A 26,011-nucleotide genomic window follows, 5' to 3' on the forward strand; every position below is an offset into this window, starting at 1 on the left:
TTTCTTTTCCGTAAAAAGAAACGGAGAATTTAATATAGTCTGGAAACGCACTCCGTCTGACAACCCCCTCTTAAAACTCCCTTCAAAATTTTGTTAAATAATTTTTGACAACAAAAATGAATAAAACGCACAATAATTTGTATATGTACCAATTTTCATAAAATTCGAAGCACAAGTTTAGATTATACAGAAAATTCGAGTTTTTTCAGAAAACTTTGAGAAGGTGTAACTCAGAGGAGGACGTTTCCGGACATATGTTTATGAGACAATTTTATTTTCTTTTGATCTGTAGAATATGCCTCTCTTTTTTTTACTATCAATTTTGAGGCACCCTGTATATATTTTTATTTTTTTTTATTTTTCTGAGTTTTTTATATTTATAGAAAATCACAATAATTTACGGTATTATTTTGCAAAACTGATAAACTAGAGAGAAATTGCATTATCACCGAGCAGAATTACAACGAAACAAATATATACGTGATATTAGCCTTTTTTATTTCGCTATTTTAAAAATTGTATCTCAATTTACATTTGTGTACGTGCAACTTTTTATAAACTCATATTACTTTAAAAATACAAAGCAAAAACTGTCAAAGAGATATTGATGTACTTGAGGTTTAATTTATATACATCGATTATTAGATCGTATCAGATCAAATCTCCTGCGCTTTCTTTTCCATGGTACTTTGGTATTATAAATGATGTGTTGCAAACATCGCTGCTAAACAGCATTAACGTCTCGCGTCGAAATTGCAGGCGTGATAAGTCATGCGGTATCTCTTGCCAAGTCAATAAATCAATTGCCCGTGGCTCTTGGAACGGGACATTAGGAATCTGTAAAGCACGGTGTGGACACAGCTGACAAGTCGCGACGATTACCCTCGCAGTACTAACGCGCTATTACACAGTTTTAATATTGACATTACTATCGATTAGCTATACCGGTCTCTCTAGTTCGTCAAATTGTACGTCCGAGTGCACGTGCTCGTGTTTCCGTCATCTCTGACAGAAGCGACATTAACATCTGGAACAAACATCTATATGAAAATAATTTAGAAGAACGATGCAAAAATAATACAAGTAATACTATAATTATATTTCTCTATAAGTCCAAGTATCTTTTATTAGTTTATTATATATAAACGTAATTTCTTTTAGTACATATATATTTATATACATACATATATATGTATAATCTATATTATTTTTACATTAGAAAGAGAAGAGAATTTAAGTGCAATTATACAGAATGATAATCATTGTTTTAGTATTACAATATATGTAAGTATGCATACAAATTTTCTGATTTCTCTCTTTATATACAATTAAATATATTAATTAAATTATATACATATATCGTCGTAGCGCATAATTTCCAGAGAACGCATTTTATATTGATCAATAAAAAATAATAATTTATTAATAGTTCTTCTTCTCTTTTTTTATATAATGTAAAAATTTATAAAGGAAAAATATTCACAAAATTGAGCGAATTTCTTAATCTGCCATGTATCTTCTGTCTATGCGACAGAGAAGATCAGATAACAATAGCTTCTTCTTTCGCATTCATTTACTTAGGAGATACCCCCCATTGTCAGATAATGTTATTTCTATCCTAACAGAGACATCCTATCGTTTGTGCCGATCATCTATGATCGAATTTATAGTTATTGGAATGTGATGTGCGTCTAGCACGAATAGGCATTAGACATCTCACCCTTTTCCTCGCCGATGAGGAGAAGCACACCGGCCGTTATAACGCATCGTCGAGCCTATAGAAATAAATCCTACTCTCACGAATTCTATACAATACGTATGGTGTGCTCTTCGCACGAGTGATCTGCCATTACTACTATTCACGCAGGAAGCCTCTCTGTGTTTGACCACAAACTGTTTTAATCCCACTGTTACTCCTATTTGCGTTTTCAAATCGTTGAGCAATCGTAACGCAATGTAAAAACGCTCGCTCGTTATATGTGTGTATTTATGCCGGTCAATTGGTTGATCAATTGCCGAGAAAAAACTTTTTTAAATCGTCGAAAAATATATGTATAGGTATACAGGGACAAACTACAGAAATTTTGTATGTGTTTTCTTAATTTTACATTTGTTGCCTACAGCAACTTTGAATTGAAAATTTACTCATATATTTATTTCTAATGGTACGTTTATATAATCTCGAATACTAAAGTAGCTTCTCTTCCTCTTGTGACGGTATGAGATTATAGTATATTATAAAAAAATTATAAAATATATAATTTTCTCTCTCTTCCTTTTTTACACATATTATGTATACATATATCACAAATTAATCTATGATAAAACTATTGACTCAAAAGATTAAGTCCAGTTCATCTTCTTATAAGTTATTATAGGATTATTTTCTTATTTTCTTTTAGTATCAAATTTTCTTTTAGTATCAAATTATTGACATTATGTAACGTGGACTAATCCCAAAATTAAACTAGGGATAGATCTCGAGCTTTCGCATCATCATCGCCGGTGGTGGTTTACAGGTCGGCGATTCTTCTGAAATTCCTTTAAAAGCGCTCAATGAAATATTCATCCAGTCGAACGCCATTTATCGCAATTATCGTCTATGAAGAACGCAATTATTTTTGCGTCAACGCTCACCACCAGGTTGGACTGAATTTTTCCCGGCCGAAATTTCGCCGGGGGCCCCGATGTCTCTAAGTGTCCTTACGATCTTTGCTTTACCCAATATCTTCTTGGGCTCCGCGCGCTCACCAGGTCCTTCTACTGCGACGTTTAGCTTTCCTATGGTGGGGGTACTTTTATTAAAACTCCCGTCAATAGTGCGGTGAGGAGGAGCAGGGAGACTCCTACTACAGGACGAGGCTTGCGCTTTATACAATGCTACAGCACAGCCTAGAGCCCAAGGACCGAAAGAGATTTGCAGAAATATTCGCGCGTCTCTCGCAATTTTCCTACGATTTCTTTTTTTTCTCTTTTTTTTCTTTTTTTTTTGCGATTCCTCTTCCAACACTTCGCAACTGAATTTATTCCCGCGAAAATGAGTCCGATGTGTTTCATGAGGCGATCAGCCTAAATTAACTATGTATAGTAAAAAAATGAGACTTTTGAAAAATAAGAGGTAAAAAGAAAAATTTAATATTCATGATTCATTTTAATTTATAATTTGATTTAAAACTGTAATATTCAAATAATGTTATATAGGGATAATGTAATTTATACAATTGTAGTAAATAAAAATGCCTGAGCTTTGTATCTTTTTTTTTCCTAATTTTTTTTTCTTAAACAGCGATACATTTTTGTGCAAATTATCAACACAATTAGAATATATTTTTTTTAATCGTAGAATTAGATTATTTTAAAGCAACGTCTCTCTTGGCATATGCGGTATATACCTACATTGTAACAAAAATATTAAAGACTCTACGTGCGTTATTCCACGTCCGTTTCCACGCATTATGAAGTACCGCGTGACGAACGAAGATGGCAGACGTATATTTTATACGCTTTCCTTCTCTGGTTTTTAATTAAAGTTTGTAGGATACTTGAAGGGATAAAAGCTCAGACGTTGATCCTCTTACACATCTCGCTCGCTGACATCGCGCTCGAAAGAATCGAGATACCCTCATAGTTTATCCCACGCGCGCGTTAACAACCTTTTAAGCAAACCTACGCTTCTAGAAATCTAGGGGAAGATGCATGTACGAAAGAATATACTGATCAATATCATCGAATCGCTACATTGTAATTAATCAGGGACACATTAGATGTTGTATGCATGCCATTAATATGTTCCGATAAAGAGGGAAACTAGAACATGATAATACTTGAAAAAAAGCGTCATTTAATATATATCCTGTTTTGAAAAAAATTGTTAATCGACAGTAGAATTGTAGTCTGCTTTTTTTTTAATTTTTAATATTAAAAAATTCACATCAAAATTAATACTAAAATCTCACATCTTGTGCTTCTCGTCAGTCGATCTGAAATTCTTTATATTAGATTGCGTGCACTTTTATTTCAAAGATTATCATCTTAAAAATAAATGAAATAAAAGTTTTGCAGGCAAATATAATGAATACATTTTTTAAAGGATTCTTTATCCGTATAAATATATCCTTTTTCGAGCAAGTGCAAGCTGCGACTTGCTCAATTTTAAAGATAAATTTGTGCCACGCATCCCCTAAAAGACTGATTAACATTTACCTCAATAATAACTGTTGTCAGACGAATAAATGTGAGGCGGATAAATATCTCACGCTTCCTTAAAATTATTAAGAATCTACGTACACAAAAGAAAAGCTAAAGGCGTACACGTGACCAACCATCCTAGACCTCACGCATGCCCCGTTTAATACCACAGCTTGACGGCTTGGTTGGTATGTAGGGGGTAGGTAGGTAGGTATATTGGCGCCTGCCGTTAAGCTCATGTTGATCCCTTGTACCAAGCTAGAGCCCCTTTATCCACAGCGATTTGGAACGTAGATAAAGGCCGCCATATTGCTACCGGACTTCCGACTTTTCGAAAAATTTATAGACGCATAATGAAATGAAAAGGGTGTCAATTGAGAAAAAGAGAGAATATTTTCTGCTAAAATTTGCTATTGCGAAAAAAATTGTCGATTAAATTAGTTTATTAGCGACGTAATCTTTTTGTATCTCGTGAAATAATGAGCCTCATCTCGAAACACATTTATAATTTAACTATACGTGAAAAGCATTTTTGATACATTTTTTTATCCACTTGTTTTTATTGTTTTTGTAAAGAGAGATTCTTGAATCTGAAAAAGCGTCTCTCATTACGGAAAAGAGAATTATATATCTATTATAATATATTTTTATTTAAAATATTTTTTTTCTCTCTCTCTCTTTAAATTACAATATTAAGAAGAAACATAACTTATTTTTCTCTTTTAATTTGTAGAACTTATTTGCTCATCTGATTTATTTTTTTTTTAAACAAAAGAAAATAAACGCTTTTACTTCATTATTTATTCTGAAATAATTAAAATTAGTATATATAATGTTTTTATCACGTCAGACCAAAGACAAATAAATTCTTAGAATGCGATATTTTATTATTTACTTCGCTACAAGAAATTCTGACATATGTCAATGTTTGAAAACGATAGCGGTAATATTTTTAATCTCCTGAGAATAGAGGGGCTGTCCACACATCGTTATCATTTTCAGTGCCTATGAACGTCAGATATGAGAACGCGATGATGTTAATTAAACCAGGGCGCTCCGATAGCGCGACGATATAGCTTGTCGATAGAAACTTTGGAGCGCCTCGTTGTATCTTTAAATTATATATACGTGAAAAAATTTATTTATTATAAAAATTTATATATTATTTATTCTTCAGTCATCTTGTTTAGCTTGCTAAAATATCTACACAATCAAATAACGACATAAATATATGTATTGACGTTAAAAAGAGAGAGTCGTAAAAATAAATATAATACAATTCAATAAGAAATAATATGTAGTGTTACAATAATTATCATCTCTTTACGCTTCTCAAATATTCTGAATACCATTGGCTTTTCAATCAACCGTTTCATTTCACGCAACTCTGAATAATGGTCTTTAAATAAAATTAAATTAAATAAAATTAAATAAAATTAAATATATTAATTATACAAATTAGTTATTGAGAGAGAACACACATGTCAGAATGGCCAACCAACCGGTTTGATGTATCGACAATAAAGCTGTCTAACATTTTTCTCGGACGGGAATGGAAGACGTGACGTGCCCCCAATGGGGCTTTCGCCATAATGCCAGTGGAAGCGCTAAAGGCTTCGACACGCGCTGAAGTCGTTATACCTCGCCGCACATAAATAATTAATGGCCATTTACTAGCGGTTATAAATGCGGCTTGCACACTCCGGTTTAGCGAAAATGACTTTGCCGCGGTGGGAATATTCATGCGTCGTAAACCTGTTGGAGGTCTATCACACAAATATATACGTGTGTTGTGTGTTGCAATCGCATGTGCGCTGCACACATAACAATTAAGATATACAGATATAAGTAATTTGTATGCAGAAGTGTATCTGTATCGGAGGTTATATATAAAAATAATAAAAAGAATCACGCATGTAATTATTTAAAAATTTTTACATACTTGAAATAAAGATTTCAAGATTAATATTATAAAGTTTTGTTTTATATCAAATATTTAAGATAAAAGTTAAAGAATAAAATTTAATATCTTTAAAATTTTCTCTTTTTCTTTTAAACAATACATAAATATAAAAATATATACATATATGGTCGTAAAAATGATTTGACAGACCATTCGAAGAATTTGTTCGATATTTATGTGAAATAAATTTCGTGTGCACATTACGATAATAAAATTCTGGCACATATCATCGGGATCACTCGGACAAAGTCATTTCACGTTTCACATGAAATAAATATCGAATTGAATTTGTTATGAAGGGAGCAGCCGGGTGTGTATCGCGGATTGTCTTTATCGAGTCTGTTGAATCTGGTTTTAAGGATATGGATTGATTTACAATCGGAAACGATATTCCCTCACCGACAAATGATTTTTATTCTTAATCAACATATAAAATATATCAAAATATATAATTTAATTAAAAAATACATATAATACTAGTAAATAAGTATTTCATTATTAAAATGAAAGTTCTTAATTATTTAGTAAATATATAATTTAGTTTATGTAATATTATTTATAAAAGAGTATTATTTTAACATATATATGTAACATTTAATTGGATATTTTATGTGTTAAATAACATTCATGCTTTTATTTATAAGCATATTAAAATTGCATCTCCTTTCTGAATATAATTACAACCAATTTGCTTACAATTAAGTATGATTTACTGATTAAAAAAAAAATATGATGCGCGAAGAGAAGATATATTTACTAGAAATAATTATTTTTAAGTACGAAACTTTTTTCAAAAACTTACATTACTATAAACACGCGTTCTATCGTTATGTGTTCAAAGAGAGGAAAGGGGGTTAATTTAGAATATTTACTTAAAACTTTTTTTTTATATAAAACGCATCGAAAGTATGATCTCAAACGATATGTTACAAATGTAAGAATCGGTATGATGGAACGCACGATTCAATGAAACCGGCGATACTTGCTGAAAAGCTTTACGAAACACGTGCGAGCGTCCGATCATCTCGGATCTCCCTTCCTTCGTGATCGTTTATATGGGCCCCTCCAGGCCAAGGTGTATACGTCGTATGAGCCGCAGTCACGTGGCCGCCACGTGCCAGGGATTACTAATTATGCCCCAAGAACGATCATAATATCCTGAACCCAGTGGGCACACTGCATAGATACAGTTAATATCTGGTACGGCAAACATCGTCGCTATTCACGGCTCCGGCATATGAATAAAGTCTCCTTACCTAAGGGAATTGTGGATATTTGATTTTCGCACGTAAGAAATGAGAGTTTACGGGGACCTTAAAGAAATCTTTGCGAAAACACAAATGAAAAAACAGCAAGATAGTGATACTTAGAGTTGTACAATATTTAAATGAACATAGAAAAAGACGCGATGATATTTAATCAAACTGTTTTCTTTGTTTAGATGTGCATTTATTGCATTTATTTGGAGATCAAATGTTCTTGTTTTCTTTATAAGTGAAAGAACAGAATTTGTTAAAATAAAATTACATAAAATTAAAATTGTGACTTGTAAAATTATAAAGCAAAATTTTATTATTTATTTATATCCAAAGTTTTAGTCATTAATTCTTTTAGTATTAGAAAATATTAGGTAATAATATGAAATAATAAGTATATATATATATATATATATATATATATATATATATATATATATAGTATGTGTGTATAAAATTCACCTAACTTAAACATTTTTTGTACAACAAAAATTGATTAAAATTCAAAAAATTAGTTCTCAAAATATTTTTTACTGGATATGGGATGCACATACATTCTGTACGTTTCAAACATAAACTACCGATATTTTACATGTTCAGGATCGCTCGTAAAACACAAATGTTACGTCGGCGGCTTTGTTTAAAACGTTTGGCAACGAAACAGCACATATTTTTTCGCCAAAACAAATTTGCGCGTCGTACAAATGTATGCCTTTTTTTTTATAAACACGGCGGCTCATGAAAAATCGCCTACGCTCAATCACGTAGTTTGCGTTACTCACATGCGAACCGGATATGAATCGAAAGCGTGGTCCAATGTATGTGATGTCGGCAAAGAAAAATATTTATACGTTACTTTCCCATATTTGGAGATCGCCTTCGAAAACATCAAGGACTGATTTTTCTATTTATTATTCTCCCCCGATCGAACGTTCATTCGTATATCGCATCAAATGCAAGACGATGTGTCCAGTTGAATTAACTAAATACATATTTTATATTAACGAGAGAGATAGAAAGAAGGAGAGAAAAGCACAAAAAACTTTTTTTTCGAAAGTAAAAGTTTAAAATAAAGTTTTACAAAGCATCTCGATCTTTCAGAAATTTTTTTTTCTCTCTCTCTCTTTCTCTATCATGTCTCTAGTATTATATAATACATATATATATATATATATATATATATATATATATTAGCATATTTCAGAACTCTGCAACTATGAATTCAAATAAAAAAAAAAGATTAGATTTTTTGAAATATTCTGCTCTTTCAAATGAGGTCAATGCATTATCATTAGAAAACAATGAATAATGATTTCAGTTATAAGTATAACATTGTAAATCAGTGAAATATCACGGAAAGAATCAATTAATGGCTGTTTCAATCAATGATATATTTTAAAATATGTATAAAATATATTTTATATATGAGATTTTATAACATCATTTATTAAAGAAATACCTCAGTTTTCATACGATATATGCTTTATTCCGCATATATGGGTGTGTGGAGAGTTTCTTTCAAAAAATATCTAAAATAAAAATCTCTAAAATAAAAATCTAAAATAAATAGTAAAAGCTTTAAAAGCTACATCTTGCAAATATGTATAATTATTATCGATTATTTTCAATGAAAATTCACGGTTATAATCGATGAGATATATGTATATAAGACGGAGGAGCAAAGTGCGAGTATTTCACTGATTTTTTTGATAAAATCTAGTGTTATTTAATTTAATCAATGACATTTTCACTGATTGAAGAGAATACGTGTAGCTAAATGATTTTTGTATCGTTTTTCTCAATAACAATTAAACTTTGCATTTCTCATTCAAATGTCGAAATGCGAATTTCATTTCACCGTTAATAATACGGCGGGGTATTATGCAGGCAGGGAGCGGGCGAATCGAGACGCGAAGCGATTTCGTCGGACTAATCTGTCGATTCCGGCCTTCGATTCGGGGTTTCCCATGGCCGTCGCCGGTGCCACGTGACTTGTGTCAATAGTACGCACTTGGGAGTATTTGAGTACATCCGACCGGGCATGCAAACGCCCGCGAATGTCTTTCCACGGCACTCGCCGCAGCGTCGCAAACGAGAGAACGAGTATTTGCAAAGTGGCCGAGTTTCCGAAATTGAACGTGGAACCCGAGAAAACAGAGACCGGAGGGAAACGCGGAACCTGGGAATATTTTCCCGAGCAAATAAACGCGACGGACCGCGGATGAGAATTTACGCAGCGCGGAATGAAATGTCGTCGGGGATCGACGAAATAATAAATATTCCGCGGTCAAACGGAATGAGAGAAGCCTTCAGAGATATTTCCGCTATAAGTACTGCACGTCAAATGTATAAAATTCCAATATATAAACGAGTTGATAAATCGTTGCGATTTATTTACGAAATAGATTTAACATTTATTTGTGACGTGTGTGTTTAGTTCTTGCAAACTAACATTGAAAGATTTAAAACTTTAGAATAGATTATATGATATTTACACGTTATATTTTTAATTTATATTCTTATACATATATAAATGCTTCCATTTAATTTTATTTATATATTTTTAAAGAAGTATTTTATTTATATCTAGTTATGATATATGTATATGGGTGGCTCACTCTTTATCATTTGTGTCTCTTCATTTCTATATCAATTCTACATTTTTTTTATTAAAAAATGAGAAAATAATAATTAATCTCTCCATTTATCCACATCTTTTATAATGCAATTTTCTTGCTACGAGAATGTTTAGCCCGTATCTGACTATGCAATGTGTTGCAACAAGATTTAGATCCAGTTCTAATTCTAGCAACTAGTTGCATGCAACTAATTTTTTACAAATTGAAAATAAATAAATTCTAAGAACATGAGTCTTTATTGTGTACATATTTGTTTTAAAAAGAGATAATAGTATTTTATATGTTATAACACAATTTTAATATTTTATTCTATAGTTGATATATGTGTATATATATATATATATATAGTTCAGTTTCCCTTATTTTAATTGCATGTAATGTAATTATATTTAAATAATTGCTGCAACCTGCAACTAGTAAGTTGCGGCAATTAAGTCGCTGCAACGAGTTATACGAAAAATTGCATTGTCAGATACGGGTTTTTCGCAACCGAGTGAACGAGTTAATCTGGAGAACCTCCTATTATCTCTCGTCGTTGATCTCTTGCACAACACGATCCGCGACGTATCTCGTATCGCGTATCACCGTCGACAAGTTATTTCTCCTGTCTCATCGAGACAGAGATAGAGAGCGAATGAAAGAGAGACGGAGAAAAAGAAAGATTGAAAGAGAGACAATAGGGGATGAATAACGGGGGAGGCGTATAACCGGTAGCGCGGCCGATCGTATAATGTCACACGACGCTCTCTCACACGTGACGGGGCACGTGGCACACGCGCGCGCGTGGTCGCGCGTGGAGCGCGATGCTCAAGCGTGTGGAAAATCGCTCTTTGAAGTCCCGAAATTCGCTGTTAATCGCGATCTAACGCTCACCTATCGTCGCGAGGCCGCCCGAGCGATATATTTTTCGGCGAAAGTCGAGAGAGGGTGAAACTCCCTGTTTTCTCCCCCGTCTCTCCTCCCTCTTTTCTCTCTTTCTCTCTCTCTCTCTCTCTCTCTCTCAATCGCACCCAAATCAAAATCTCTTCGCAGAGAGACAGAAATGCGAAACGAGGTTCGAAGGAGAAGGAGCGCAAGAAAGGGGGAAAGGGGTGAAACGAGGGGGCGGGATGAGGTAATTGTTTGCCAAGCGTCTATATTGCGCGTTCGGCATGGTATCGGGGAAATACCGCGCGGCGACATTGTAATCGATCACGGCGATTCTCGGATGATTCTTCTTTATCGCCGAGGTCTCGACATAAAATAAAAACTCTCTTTCCCAGATTCTTTAAAAAATTCGTGTCTGATCTTTCGCAACTCCGTCGAAAAATCACATTGAGTCTTTATTAATTGTAAAACGTGTTTTGCAATGTCAAAAGTTGAAGCTGGATAGTGTTTAAATATTTACAAAAAGGGGTGAAATGTCAGAAATGTTGTTTCTTTATTTTTAGATCTCTTGTTAAAAATTTAGAGAATAATAGTCAAATTTTATTTTTTTAAATACCACTCGACATCAAAAATACATTTAAATACTATTTCTACGTAATACATATAGGGGTTGTTTTACCGCAAAATTGTAGATGCGATAACGAAATATCGTAAGTTTTATATATCTGGCACACAGAACATGTATAAAATTCAATCTCTGTCGTCAGGTGCGCCCTTCGTGTGACGAGGAATATCAACTCTTTTCTGACGATATGAATAGTTATTATGATAAATAGCAATATGCCTGACATTCCGAGGCTCGCGTGTAACCCCTGCCAAGGCGGAGTTACACCGGGTTATCCAGGTTTGTATCCATTTTTCAAGGGTACCAGCTGAGGGCTGGGAGTGAAAAAATTTTTCCTCGGCTCCGATTTGAATTTATGATGACCTAGGCGCGACAAAAAAGAAAATGTTTCTCGTAATAGCGATATAAATATTCATAGCATAAACAGTAGTTCAACATCCACCGACAATTACTCTAGATGCTGATATCGCGACAATGATAATATAAATGTAATTTGCGAGAGAGAGAGAGAGAGAGAGAGAGAGAGAAACACGAACAAACAGTATTTTTCTTTCAAATCTATTCTTGTTTTTACAATTTTTTATTTCAAGATGCATCTTTTATTGCATGATGTAATTTTTTATATATTGAAAAATTATGATCTCTTTATACTCTAAAAATTTTTGTAGAGTATATATTTGTTAAATCTCTCTAAATATATCTCTAAATATATAAATCGAATAAATATATATATTACGTAATAGTATATATTTTATATAAGGTTTTTAAATGTCAACTATTTTCAATAATCATTCAGTATAAAATACTGATATAATATGACAATTTAATTTCCTTAATATACAGAATATCTAATGTTTTCGACTTTAATAAAACATTTTTTATCACAAACAATTTTTTCAAGTCAGTAAAAAAACCTGTTCTTTGAAATAAAAATTGAGGTGTAAATATTATCTCGAAGATTGGATTATTGCAAATTGATAATTTGTTAATTTTATACTCGAAATTATCAATCACCTAAAATCGATGGAAAATAATAATCTTCGCGTGTATATCAGCTTGTTAGCACACAAGACAGGATTTATACGAGTTTCAACCAGAGTTTAGGACATTTCACGAGATGGTTCGCCACGTAACGGTGCGTTACATTGTTTTATTTTACATTATTGTTCACAGAGATATAGAACCTCCGGTACTCGTTCAGGGTAATACGAAGTGAATTCAGCCGGGGCGCGAGCGAAAGCGGGGGCGTTCCTTTATTGAACCGTGCGATGCCAAAGCCCGAATGCCAAAGAGTAGCGGGATCGGAAGGAACGTATAAGCTCTCCTTGGTCTCTCTCTCTTTCCCTCTGTAGTATCCCGGTGTTCCGGGTAACAGGGACGCATTCCAGGGAGGCGCACAGCTGCTTTCAACTCTGCTTCGCGTCCTGAAGCCGCGTTTCAGCTACGTTGCCAGTGGCGGATTATCGCTAAGCTAACGCGAAACAAAACGAAATTCTATAGATGATTGTTCGACTTTTTTTATTAAAAAAAATCGCGATAAATAATTATTATTTGTATGAAATTATTAATTTCAATTTTTATATTTTATTCGACTCCTGTCGATTTATTCATATCTCATTTTACTAAATTAATTATATTTTTAATTATATATTTTGATATTTTATACTTCCACAAGTTAGATTAATATATTTCAAACCAACTGTCTTATTATCTGTTACTTATCGTTGGAAATAATATCTAATTTCTCGAATCTCTTCTCTCTCTCTTTCTCTAACTCTAGAATTTCTGTCAGCTCGCCTTGGACAGGAGATCTCGAAAGCTCAGCTTGCACTCGATGCCTTTGAGTATTCTCCGCCACTGCATACACCGCTCTCGTTTCGCTCTCGTATGGGTGCCGCGCCGCGCTGCATTCCTAACAAAGTAGTCATCACGCATTCCTGGGACGCAATCGTGAACTTCCACCCTCGTTAGCAAAAGATGGATCCGTGCGCGCTAGGCTATAGAGAGGACACGTTATTAGAATTCATTCCGCGGACTGCCATCGCGGGGTGTCGAGTTTGGATTCCTTCGAGTCTCTCGGAGAAGACTGGCGGTGGACTCTTTTTTTTGTCGCGACTCGAGGGGTTTATATTATAAATCGTACCCTCTTCTCCCCCCGAATTTTTCGAGAAAATGCGAAGATTGCTGGATGATTCTCGCTGTGCAATCGCACTGTGTATAGGAAAGATTACTTTAATCTGATATATCTGGATCATATTATTATATCTAAAAGATAAGGGGTGCATAATTGTCTTGTTTGTTAAAAATTATTTCTTTTCGTATTTGTCTTTTTTCAATACATTAAAATACATTGGAATATGTACTATATTAAATACAGTAAATATTAAACAAAACTGACTAAACATGAAACTCAAGTAAAACATAACATTCATGTGTGATATAATATATATTACACTTATAGTAAATTTAAATAAAACACAATGAATATAAAATATGTTTTTAAAATTATTTTATGCTACACACATACACACATGTGCTTGTATAATATAATTACTGCACCGACTTTTGAATTACTAATATAATACCGAGTTACAAAAAAAATTTGTATATTAATTCTTGGACGCCACGTGTATTCACGTTACTCACGTTTCATTGAGGGTTGACAATCGAACTCATATGTCTCGTTGAAAAGAATTCCGATGTCAGTGTACGCTGCACTTCTCTTTCGCGAGACAAAGTGTTGTCGGGATCTCGGTATCGCGTATTACGATGCGGGGACACCCTTCCTGTGCGTGACCAAAGGGGTGTTTAGGTATAGCCCGAGCGAGCAGGGATTCCATCTTCCACCCTCTCACCCTTCCGCCCTCCTACCGAATATAATGCTCGAACCGTATCGACATAATTACACGGATGGCGTTAGTGTCACATCCCAAACAATATGTCCCCGCAAAGGGCAGGAGAAGGAGGGAAGCGAGTAGCGCGGGGGTTGCATTGCATGCACCTGCAAGAAACCATATTTTATCCGACGCTCTGGCGACTTTTGTGCTTTTACGTGCCGTGAAATGGTAAGGGTCACCGAGCATCCCTAATTTTCCATTGTCCCGAGAATAAGGCTGGGATCGATGACTGGATCCGCGATCGAGATTCGGGTTGCATCTGGAATAACGCGATTCTATTGTCGTCAAAGTGCTGATAAGCGCTCTATAAGCTATTATGTATAAATTAAAATTAAACTATAATCTCTTGAAGGTATAATGTATTAAAAATCGTGTTAAATTAATGTAACATACATGAAAAATGTATTAAAATAATATTTGTTTTAGTGGCTTTCCAATTTTAAGTAAAAATCTTCGAAGATTCTTTTAAATTACTTTAAGAAAATTTCAATTCGTACCCTTCATCGATGCACTCGACATCAAAATAGATAATAGATTATACATGTATACAATTTATATTATAGAAAAGAATCAATGTACATAAAAATTTATTTTAATTTATCAAGTCTTGAAAAAGAAATCTAGAAAATATTATTCTTCGCGATTCTTTTACTACCCTTAAGCGAACGTCAAAAAAATGTGAAAAATAAATTTAACTAAATTTACTTACGATTTCACTTTAGTCAGATAGAGATGGATCTTTTTTAATAACACTTTACGACTTTCTCTGGATTGTTGGAACGTGGAAGCAGGAAGATCTATCGATCGTGACGTATGGTAGCTGTCGCGTACGATTAAGCCAGTCTGAATACTAACTGAGCGTCTCGAGGGGGATGAAGGGGGTGGAAGGGAGAAGCCTCCCCCTCGGCCTGCACGTGTTTCCCCCGAATACTTTGCATCACCATTACCGCCAACTTGATGCCCCTTTGTATCGCGCAGTATCGGAGGGGGGTCATGCCGTAGTTTCGTTCCCAACTAGGCGTATCATTTGGGGGAGGTTTCGTACCGCGCTGCGCACAGCGCAGGAACACAGAGACAAAGAGATCTATATAGGCTTTTATTTGGCAAACATCGCCGATCGACGGCCCGTACAAAGGACGGCATTGTCGCATATTTACGCGGACTGACAAACGGCCAAATACTCGCCGTGCGCACCGACTTTTCGCCGGAAAAATATGTCCCGGAGGCAGCTTGGTTCGAAAGCACGGCATCGGTTATTAGCCATATCCATCGAGAAAAGGGGAGAGGACGGGGGAAAGAGAGACAGAAGTGCACCCTCTTCCCTCCTCCCTTCTCGTCAAAAATTGGAAACGCTGAAGATCATCGTCGCGGTGAGTGCTACTCACGTCTACGAGCACTTTTATGTCAATACACAGCATGTCAATATCTTTATATTTGAATATTTTCTCTTCACATTTCATCTCGAGACTCTTATGTCATGTATAAAATTTAATAATTATGATGAAATATGTAGTTATATCAATCTTTTATCATTGAAAATATTATTCAAATATTATTAAAATTATTAATATAAATTATATATTAAAAATAATTTAAATTTATCATTACAAGTCACTGAAAATTATCTCATTCTTGTCTTATATTTATATGTCTCAGAAAAAAATAATTATACAAGGTAGATTTTTATTCTCTCAAAATGAAATACTGTCATGAGAAATAAATTAACATTTTTTAAAATAAATTATAATAAATTAAAATAAAATAAAAATAAATTATATGTATTATTAAATAATATTAGATATTCTATTTTTCTTTTGCGAACACAACGATACAACTTCTACAGTATCAAGAATTAGCCACTCTGTCTCGTATGCTATACAAAATTAATTCGGATCTGTATTTTTTTCCATCACGTTCTACGAACTTGTCCCAAATTCCGACTGGATTTAATCTACTTTGCACTATCGCTTGTTAAAAAAAAAGAGAGAGGAAAAAAAACAAGGATCCCGATGGCGTCTAAGATCGATGTCCGCCCGGTGTCCGAGATACGTCACTGAATCCTCCGGCAATGGTTGAGGTCGGATATTGATCCTCGTATGTACATCGCCGCCGGTTGAGCACCCTCGGTGGTCGTTTCGCCCCACTAGCAACCCTCGGGTAAGGGCGGTTCCCGGCGACGCCAATCCGGGTAGCCTCCACCGTGAGTTTTGCGAGCGGCTAAGAGCGCGGGGGATGAACCCGCCCTCTTCACTCTCGCATCGATGCCTCATCTATCTCCAATGACGGGGACGAGACACGGACGGGGAAGGGAGAAGCCACCAGGATGACGAAGAAAGGGGATGAGGGAGGAGAGAGAGAGAGAGAGAGAGAGAGAGAGAGAGAGAGAGAGAGAGAGAGAGAGAGAGAGAGAGAGAGGGATGGATTCTCGCTATCGGCCAGTCGGTGGATCCTGATCAAAAAAGCGACGGAGCTCGCGCGGATGACACGTACCAAACTATCGCGTACGGATCGCGTCCGGTGCGGATATCAAACGGGTGGATGAGGAAGGCGCGGAGAGAGAGAAGAAGCTTTCGAAAACGTCGAGAATCAGTCCTCACCGTTTTCGATTGTATCCGGAATGCGGTGCAGCTGTGACACTTCGTGCCCCGAGAACAAGCTCGTTCAAGACGATCGTCGTCCTGCATCCAGGGTACACGGCAACCTCGACGTCTCGTCATGAGACTCGGATAACATACGGCGCTGTCCGTATCGAGAAGAACCGGTGACAGTTAAACATACTCAGCCGCGAGAAGCTCCGCCAATTCTCGGCTTCTTCCACCGAAGTGACAAACGGTCAATGTTCAGTCTAACGAGATCGATCGGCACCAGGGTGTAAGTGACGTGGGCTAATTTATAGCTTTCGAGCTGGACTAATATTGAAAAATGTCGGAAGTCATATTTACGCGAGACGCGTCATCGCCTCTTGACAGTGCGTGAATTTAATGAGAAATATTGAATTTATTATAAGAGGAGAGTGATATTAAAATAATTAAATAATATTTCAAGAACTCACAACAGCTCGACGAAATAAAAACGGAAATGAAGATTATCACTTAGAGGATCTGACATTTTATGGAAATTAAAAAATTAATTGTTTGCCTAGAACAACTAGGTGCCTAAAATAGAAGAAAGAAACCGATGAAAGCATTTTGAGAAAATTTTATTCATCTTAATTGTCACGTTCCAAGAATTCTGATTGATGTGTGATTCTCAAGTGTTTAGTGTTCTCCAAAAAAACTCCAGAAAAACTCTTTTCACGAGGATTTTTTTAACGAGGAAAGCAAGCTTCTAATAGCTCGAAGAGATCCTTCCCGTGTTCAAGGTTCTAGACAACAACACGAAGACATCATGTTAGAATTCTATCCTCCGGCGCCTGGTTCTTTCAACCGTCAAGGTGAACCGGGCCAACCCCTGCCGACGGTTCCACCTATTCCTTTCCGGTCTACATCCGATAATAATAATGCAGGTAAAGAGAAATTATGTTATAATTTATGTTTTTATTCTTTCTTTTTTTCTTCTGTTGAGAAAACAAATACCAAAACGTAAAAGAGGGTGATATTTTTTTAACAATGTAGAACGTTTTATTAGGAACAGTTTTTCCCGCGCAATAAAAAGATTTCAGTGTAAAATTTCAATTTAGAAAAAAAAAAATTATAATATGTTAGCTATATATCTTGAAATCTCACGATTATTTTATAGCTTGAAAATAGAGAGACATTTTCGTACGTATTTAAATATATATTATCTTTTTATATTTGCACTTTAATATTTTCAAGATGATATCGGTTAATTATAATATATAAATTAGCTTTTTATTATATTCGTTCGATTATTCAAAAAATGAAAAGTTTAATAAATTCACGATACGCTTAAAAAGTAAAGATTGTTTAATATTCTACATACATATAAATGTATCATGTTGTATATTAATTTTTTAAAACAAATCTTCTAAGAGTACATTTGAAGTATTATTTCCGTATAAAAACTTTGGAAAAGATCAGATCGCGCATTAATTATATACATGTTCAATATCATTCAATTATACATTCAATACGTTAGAAACATTATTATTTCGAAATTGATAAAGTTATTTATCTACATATATAGTATTATCTTGCTTCACACACCTTGTTTGAAATCGGCCGTTGATATTGAAAGAAATAATGGATCCTTTCTTCGCCCAAGAACTATTTCTAATAAATCTTCTCGGCAGCTCAACAATGAGAACAAATAAAAGAGAACAAAAAAAACTAACAATAAGAAGAGAAAGAAACTAATGATCTTCAGGGAAGAAGATTCTATTGTTCTCGATGATGACAATGAGTCGTAAACAAAGCCGAAAAATTTCTTGTGAAGTGAAAAGCGAGGTAATGCTGTATTTCGTATTGACTATACCTTATAAATGGAAGGCTAGAACATCTAGAACACCGAAGCATTTCTTTTCATTTGCTCTCAAACCGCAGAAAACCTTTTTAATCTCTGAGTCGAAAATTTTTTTCCTAGTCTTTTGATTTTGATTTTCTACTTTAAGTAGTGAGATATCTTTTTTCTGAATCTATTTAACCTGTAGTTTTTCCGAAAACTCCTCTTTTAACTCTTCTGTCAATGAACGAATACCTGGGTAAAAGTTCCTTTCGGGGACTTTGAATGTTAAAAGTATGTCGGAACCTTTCTCTACCTGAAAGAAAACAAAAAGCCTTTGTAGTCGAAAACTTTTTAAAATATTTACAGAAAACAATGTTGGATGTTCAGCAGTTGCTGTAAAGAAATTTGTATCTCAGTGGAACGTGTCGAAAACACACAGTGGGTAGTCAGGTACAAATACATTGATAAAAGGATGAAATGTTATGCATTGACATAAGGGTTGTATACTATTCATTTATCCATTTGAGATACATACAAAGTTCAAACTTAATCCTTATATAAATGAAGAATCCTGTCAAAATCCTCTAGAAGCGCGAGAGAATTGAAGTTGAAAATAGGAAGGAAAATTTTATGCAATACCGTTTTATCACCGATATACATATAATAATCGTTTCTTATTATTATTAATTTTGTTGTCGCAGAGCCGTCCGTTTCCGTGAAGACGGAGGCCGGTCTTCTGGAGACGATCTGCGCCGGCTGCGGCCGTACCATCGTCGACAAGTACGTGATGAGGGTGGGCGAGAGGAATTACCACGAGGAGTGTCTCTCGTGTACGGCATGCGGTGCGATGCTGTCACACTCGTGCTTCATACGCGATTTCAAGCTGTACTGTCGTTCCGATTACGAGAGGATCTTCGGGGTGAAGTGCGCGCGTTGCATGGAGAAGATCAGCTGCTCGGACTTGGTGATGCGGCCGGTGTCCGGCCTGGTGTTCCACGTGGATTGCTTCGCGTGTTGCATGTGCGGCCAGCCGTTGCCGAGGGGCGCCCACTATATCCTCAGACAGGGCCAGCCGATCTGCAGACGGGACTTTGAGCACGAAATGTTTCTAAATAGTCCGCAAGGTGAGTGTTCCACCCTGTGTATGTGTACGCGTGTGTGTGAGTCTGCGTATAAATTGCGCACATAAGATTCGTTTCTCAAATTTTCTTCCTTATAATCTTGTGTGCCTTTGTATTTTGTTGACACGAAATAACGCGACACTCTCTTGATCTATCGTCGTGCTCTTTGATTCTGTACAGAGATTTTTTTTATAATTTTTTTCTGTGAATTTTCAAGAATAAGAAATAAGATTAGAAAATGAGATAGATTTTTTTTTAAAATAATAACAAATAAAGCTAATTTGAGGTGGCTGAACCAAGTGAGCTCTAATCATTTTTTTGCATCAGTTTGTTTTGATATACACTTGTATCGATAATACGATAAAAAGATAAGGGTTGTTACAATCTTATTTTATAATTGAAAGAAATTGAAAGAAATTGAAAGAAATTGAAAGAAATAAATGTGTGTGTATGCACGAACATAATAATTGTTTTCCCTGGGCAAGAAAAAGATGCCGTTCTTATATAAAATATATAAAGAATTAGCATGAATAAAAATGTGTGTATTATCTTGCATGAGGTGATTTTACGATGTGTATCCATTTCTCTATGTGTGAGCTACAACTTCTGTTTCTATTATGTACTGTCGCCAATAGAAGCATTATCATTTCTGGAAATTGAATGAGACCCTGCGAAAAGCTTTTAGTTTAAGTTAAATACAACGATATATAATTTACTCGTGCAGAATGAACCGAGAGGATACCAATTTGTTTCATACGTTTTCCGTGTATAAAACAAACTGCTCAACTATCTTTTATTATCGTCTATGTTAACGAGTATCGATTATCGCATCGTTTTCCACCAGCAGATTTTAATGAAATTTGAGAATTGAGATTGGCGAGATTGGCGATGAGATACACGAATTTTTAGCTGCGAAGTAATTTCACGCATAATTTGACGCGGAATGCTTGAAAATACGATCGAATGAATCCAAATAAAAATTGACGCCGTTGAAAAACGCATTGTACATACCTTGTTGCATTGTTCGCAGGTTGTACTACAATCTAAAGACATCCAAAGTAAAAATCTACAGGAATTTCGAAACAGGGCTGTTCCTTTTCAAGGTAATTACATTTAAATCAAGCGTGAATGATCGAAAGTGATAAGCGTGACATTTTCGCGGCGTCGTAAAGTAGACAGTTGTTGAATTCGCCAATCTTTCGTAAAGTCAAAGTACCCCAAAGTACCCCAAGAAAAATATTAAAGAATATCTTGATATATAGTTATGGAATTTATTCCAAAGCGTTCAATGATTGCGATATATTTCGATATAAGTTTTGAGGATACGCGTTTTGAGATATTTCATGTGTTATTGATGACGATAAAAAATGATGAAAGAGCAGTTTGTGAACCGTTTATTATGTATATACATACATATATCCCTTTCCTCCCTTATGTACATTAAATATATGACGCGTATATGAAATATGAAGATATACAAGAAATTAGAAACAACAACACGCGTTTTCAAAGTACGCAAAAATATCGAAAAGAATTCTAATGGAATTTTTTAAAAATAAATGCACGAGAGGAGAAATTTCTCTCCCCTTCCCCGATATAAAGCGATGAAAAAAAAACCACTAAAAATAAATTTTTACATTACACGAAAAATACCAAACAATTCCAATCTGCATTTTTAAGGGTTCATTGCATGCGTTTAATAATAAATATCGATGATTTGCGATCGTGCGCGCATTTCTTTCTCTCTCTCTCTCTCTCTTTCTCTCGATGATTTGATCGACAATTTCACTCATCTCCTACGAAGCGAAACCAAATTTTTAACAATGGAATTCCCGGAGTTGTTGAAATATTCCGAGTGTGGAATCCGCACGTATGGTCGGTGCGTTTGTTCGCGGCCGACATGTTGCCGCGCCGCGGTACATATGTTGCACGATAGGCGTGGCCTGTGTGCTTTGTCGGATCGCCGTCTGATCGAAGCCACTCGTATCTACTGCTCGACTTCGAGCGGCTATATCACTTGCGCCAGACGATCAATCCGTCGTGTCGGCAGTACGTTATTAAAAAAAAAAAAAAAACATGCAAGAGATAAGACTAAATTGTCGTTTACTCGCTTCTTTCTATTATTTTCTGTCAATTTCGTGTCATTAAATCTGTCATCTCTAATGTCTCACAAAAAGTCATGCAAAAGTCTAACAATTTTTTTTCTCCTCATTAAATTAAAAATAAAATTGACATATAATAAATTAAAAATGATAAAACGCATATCACGATTTTTATTTTATTTACTTATATATATAATTATTAAAGTATTGATATTAAAAATGAAACGTTGTAACAAATAATTTTTTGTAACTATATATAATTCCAAATTCCTCCTACATTTGTTTAAAGAACTTTATTAGGATTTGAATAAAAGCAATAAAAGAGAATCGAAATTTTGTATATGTGAATGATTTATAAATATATAAGATGAATCATACATATTCAGATGATGACTTACTGGATGAGAATCGACCACGGGATGGCCGTCGAGGTCCAAAACGGCCGCGAACGATACTCACGTCGGCGCAACGACGTCAATTCAAGGCGTCTTTCGAGGTGTCCCCGAAACCTTGTAGAAAGGTGCGAGAGGCCCTCGCCAAGGACACCGGTCTCAGCGTGCGCGTGGTCCAGGTGTGGTTCCAGAATCAGCGGGCCAAGATGAAGAAGCTTCAGAGAAAGGCGAAAACTGAACCTGGATCCGACAAAGAACCGAAAGAGGAGCGAAGGACGGAAAGTCCGCACAGCGATCACAGTAAGAGCCCTTTTCACGCTATCTATATATCTCTCTTCACTCCAGAGAATTCCGTCGAGAATTCAGATATATTTTCGACACGACTATAGAGTCTAGATTCCTGATCCTGAAATTCCTCGCCGATCCTGAAATGCAAAATTTCAAGTGTCATCGATTCTATTTATTTTCAAAATTTATAAAAATTTCGATTTTAATTTTAACAATCAACATTTTCTTTTTATCGATTATCTACAAAACAAAAACTGTGCAGAATTAGCGTAGATTTGCGAGAGAGCGACGCGATCTCGTCGGGAGATCGCGTGGCGAATTTGCGAAGACTGGTTAATGGGGCATTGGTAAACGAGTGAGTTCAATATCAATTGTCTAATCTCGTTCGCAGGTCATTACTTGAACGCCCTGAACATGCGCGATGGGGAATCTTCTAGCTTCCCCTCAGCCACCCAACCGCTCAACCCCAATAACCCGTACTCGCCCGACGGTAAGTCTTTACTCACCGTAGAAACTCATTTGCGCACTAATGTCACAGAGAGATACGGGGTATGTGCGTAACGCGTTTGCGTCCTGACAAGCGTTTATGCAAAGTATATATTTCGGAACACGCGAATGATATTCTACTTTTCCACTTTTTCACAAATTTGCGGTTGATTCTCCCTTCCAGTAAAAGCGGTAAATTTTACTATTCAGAGGTCTCCTAAAACAGGGATAAAAATTCCAATATTCGATAATATTAAAAAGACAAGTAGATGATTAAATCAGACGCTGTCAGAAAAGCGAGATGTAACAAAAAAATACATAGCAATATATATTCAATTTTTCCTTAATACAAATTTAACCGATTATTTCGTATTTTAAAGTTTATTTTTATATTTCTCACACACACACACATACACACATATTAAAAGATTCAGGGATTTAAATAGAATTTTTAGCGTTGAATATTAAAATGTTGTAACAACTGCAGCTCACACACATAAAAATTTCAAGAACACTTTCATAAAAAGTTTTTGAGAGACAAAATCTGTGTTTACTCCAACCACTTTTTTTCATATCAAAGAGAGGAAGCTTTGCTATACATTTTTTTTTTTTTTTTTCAAAACATCCTGCACACGTCACGCGTCTACGCAGGTTCCAAGCAAATATTTATTTAGCTTCTATATAGAGCACAGAGCGATGATATTTTTTGAATATTTCGGATGTGAATTTTTAGCATTATTTTACAATCGCGATTATTTTACTCTACCACTTGATATCCGAGATTAGACATTTAATTTCACTTTTCTATCCCAGCAGAATATGCAATTTGAAAATTTTGTCTTTTACAAATATGCAAATTTTTCTTTCTTAAAAGCAAATATTCAAAAAATTATTGAATTGGTAATATTATCCAATCAGTATTATTTTAAAGATAGATATTTAAAAAAAAAAAAGAAATTATATAAAAGGTTTTAAAAAATTAATATCGGGAAAATATATTCCATTATATACTATGTAAAGTTTTGTACTGTATATTACGTAAATGTTTGTGCATATAAAAATTTGAAGAAATTTTCCCTATTATTGCAAAAGTGAAATAAAATTTCACCAAAGAAAAAGAGAAAAAAAAGGGAAGCACATCTTGTTTTTTCCAGACGCGTATCCAGGGCACTCGGGGGAGAGCTTTTGCAGCAGCGACTTGTCCCTGGACGGGACGGACGGTGGCTTCGACATCGGCGAGAACGACGGCGGCGGCGCGGATGGAAGTCACCAGGGCGCCTCGCATTCCCATCACGGTTCATCATCGCACGACACCCCGTCGCTGTCGCAGAGCCTGCACGCGGCCATACACAATCCCATCGACAAACTGTTCATGATGCAGAGTAGTTACTTCAGCGGTGATCACGCGTAATCCGAGTTTTCCTTTCCTCGATCTCGCGTCGCTTATTTCGCCCTCCTCATCCTTTTCTGTATCCCCTTCCTTCGCATCCCTGTCCTGTCAATCGGCTTTGTTGCGTCAACGAAAGTAAATAAAAAAAAAATAAAGATATAAATATGTTTTGTTCTTCACGCGATTTGTTATTCACCCATTTCCGGTCAACGTCTTGTATATTTTCTCCTACACATGATAGATGCAAAATATTTCTAATTTTTTTTAAATTTCGCGATGTTGACGCAACGTCAAAAAATTCTCTTTGAAATGTTTGCTTTCCTTCATTGAAGAATGAAAATCTGTATTCGTCTGTGTGTAATAAATAGATATTCATAAATACATTACGAAGAATTTTATTATTCGAAATTCTTCCCTCATCCCATTTCACATTTACGTGGATAACAAATCCTGTCAACAGTCCTGTTGAACTAATGCAACATTTCTTTCTCACTAAATTCAAGGGGGCGAAGCTTGATTATCCTCTTGTCAGAAGATTTTTTAAGCGTTTTTAATAATCTTTAATCATCTTGCAGAAAAATCATTGCGATATAATATCTTTTTTCTTTCTCTCTTTGCGGCCGAAAATGGGTTAAGAAAAAAATAACGCGAAAATTAGAAAACTATAAGATGATCGAAAGATGACAAAAACACATGCTTTTATCATATGAATATTAATTTTTAAACAATTGGTATATCTACGTATGCGTATTTACTGTCAAAGAAAATAGTTTAAGATACTTGTTTAACAAACTAACTAAGGTAAGTTTACTCTGTCATTAGTTATTGTATGTAACAATTAATATATAGAAGCCACAATGTGAGACTAGTAATTAGTAACTGTGCCAATGAGAAACGATGAACGTTCATAAAGATAACTGTCGATTTTTTATTTCTGTTATTTATTGTATTGTTTATTTATTTATTTAATTATATTTATTATTAATATATTTAATATTTTTATTATATCCATCTTAATCAATTAATCAAATTAATCTATTTTTTACTGTTTTTTCGATGACAATTTGCAAAAGATACGTTATAAGATGCGCGCGATGAAAGAGATAGTTTTACATTCCATATATATAACCACGAGAATATATCCCCTTTCTAAAAAAGGCATGTTATTGACATTGTTGTCGCTTTTCCGCGATGCTGATTGGCTCTCTGTCGATTCGCGTTGTGTTATATTCGTAGCATCGAAAGGCTGTCATCACGAGGGTTAGCAGTTAGCAGTTTGACAGTTAGTCCAAAATAAAATAAAATAAAATAATAATATGTTTTAAATAATATGTTATAATACTTTAAACTTGATTAATATTTTTGACATTCGCCTTATGTGTTATATTTGTAG

At 34.9% G+C, this 26,011-nt stretch overlaps 1 protein-coding gene across 3 annotated transcripts; it reads left to right on the plus strand.

Moving 5' to 3' along the window:
* Positions 1 to 16,825: 16,825 nt before the first annotated feature.
* Lmx1a (LIM homeobox transcription factor 1 alpha) lies at positions 16,826 to 24,974 on the plus strand. Of its 3 annotated transcripts, XM_083038697.1 has the most exons (6): positions 17,852 to 17,940; positions 18,688 to 18,841; positions 19,541 to 19,963; positions 22,449 to 22,754; positions 23,134 to 23,232; positions 24,383 to 24,974. In XM_083038697.1, exons 3-6 carry the CDS (start codon positions 19,627 to 19,629, stop codon positions 24,637 to 24,639), a joined length of 999 nt encoding a protein of 332 aa, XP_082894823.1. In that variant the 5' UTR covers positions 17,852 to 17,940; positions 18,688 to 18,841; positions 19,541 to 19,626; the 3' UTR covers positions 24,640 to 24,974. The 3 variants fall into 3 exon arrangements, with proteins under 3 accessions (XP_082894821.1, XP_082894822.1, XP_082894823.1); XM_083038695.1 differs by lacking the exon at positions 18,688 to 18,841 and having other exon boundaries at positions 16,826 to 17,940; XM_083038696.1 differs by lacking the exons at positions 18,688 to 18,841; positions 23,134 to 23,232 and having other exon boundaries at positions 16,826 to 17,940.
* The last annotated feature ends 1,037 nt before the right edge of the window (positions 24,975 to 26,011 follow it).

This window comes from Prenolepis imparis, unplaced genomic scaffold (genome assembly GCF_030444845.1).
Source record: "Prenolepis imparis isolate NDT839.2.m4 unplaced genomic scaffold, iyPreImpa1.0 SCAF_5, whole genome shotgun sequence".
NCBI classification, from domain to species: domain Eukaryota; kingdom Metazoa; phylum Arthropoda; class Insecta; order Hymenoptera; family Formicidae; genus Prenolepis; species Prenolepis imparis.

Excerpts from the sequence above, each read along its gene's own strand:
- Lmx1a (XM_083038695.1), top strand. The coding sequence starts at position 17,823 with ATGTTAGAATTCTATCCTCCGGCGCCTGGTTCTTTCAACCGTCAAGGT. Across the intron at positions 19,964-22,448 it reads GTTTCTAAATAGTCCGCAAG|ATGATGACTTACTGGATGAG; the intron begins GTGAGTGTTCCA and ends ATACATATTCAG. Across the intron at positions 22,755-23,133 it reads AAGTCCGCACAGCGATCACA|GTCATTACTTGAACGCCCTG; the intron begins GTAAGAGCCCTT and ends TCTCGTTCGCAG.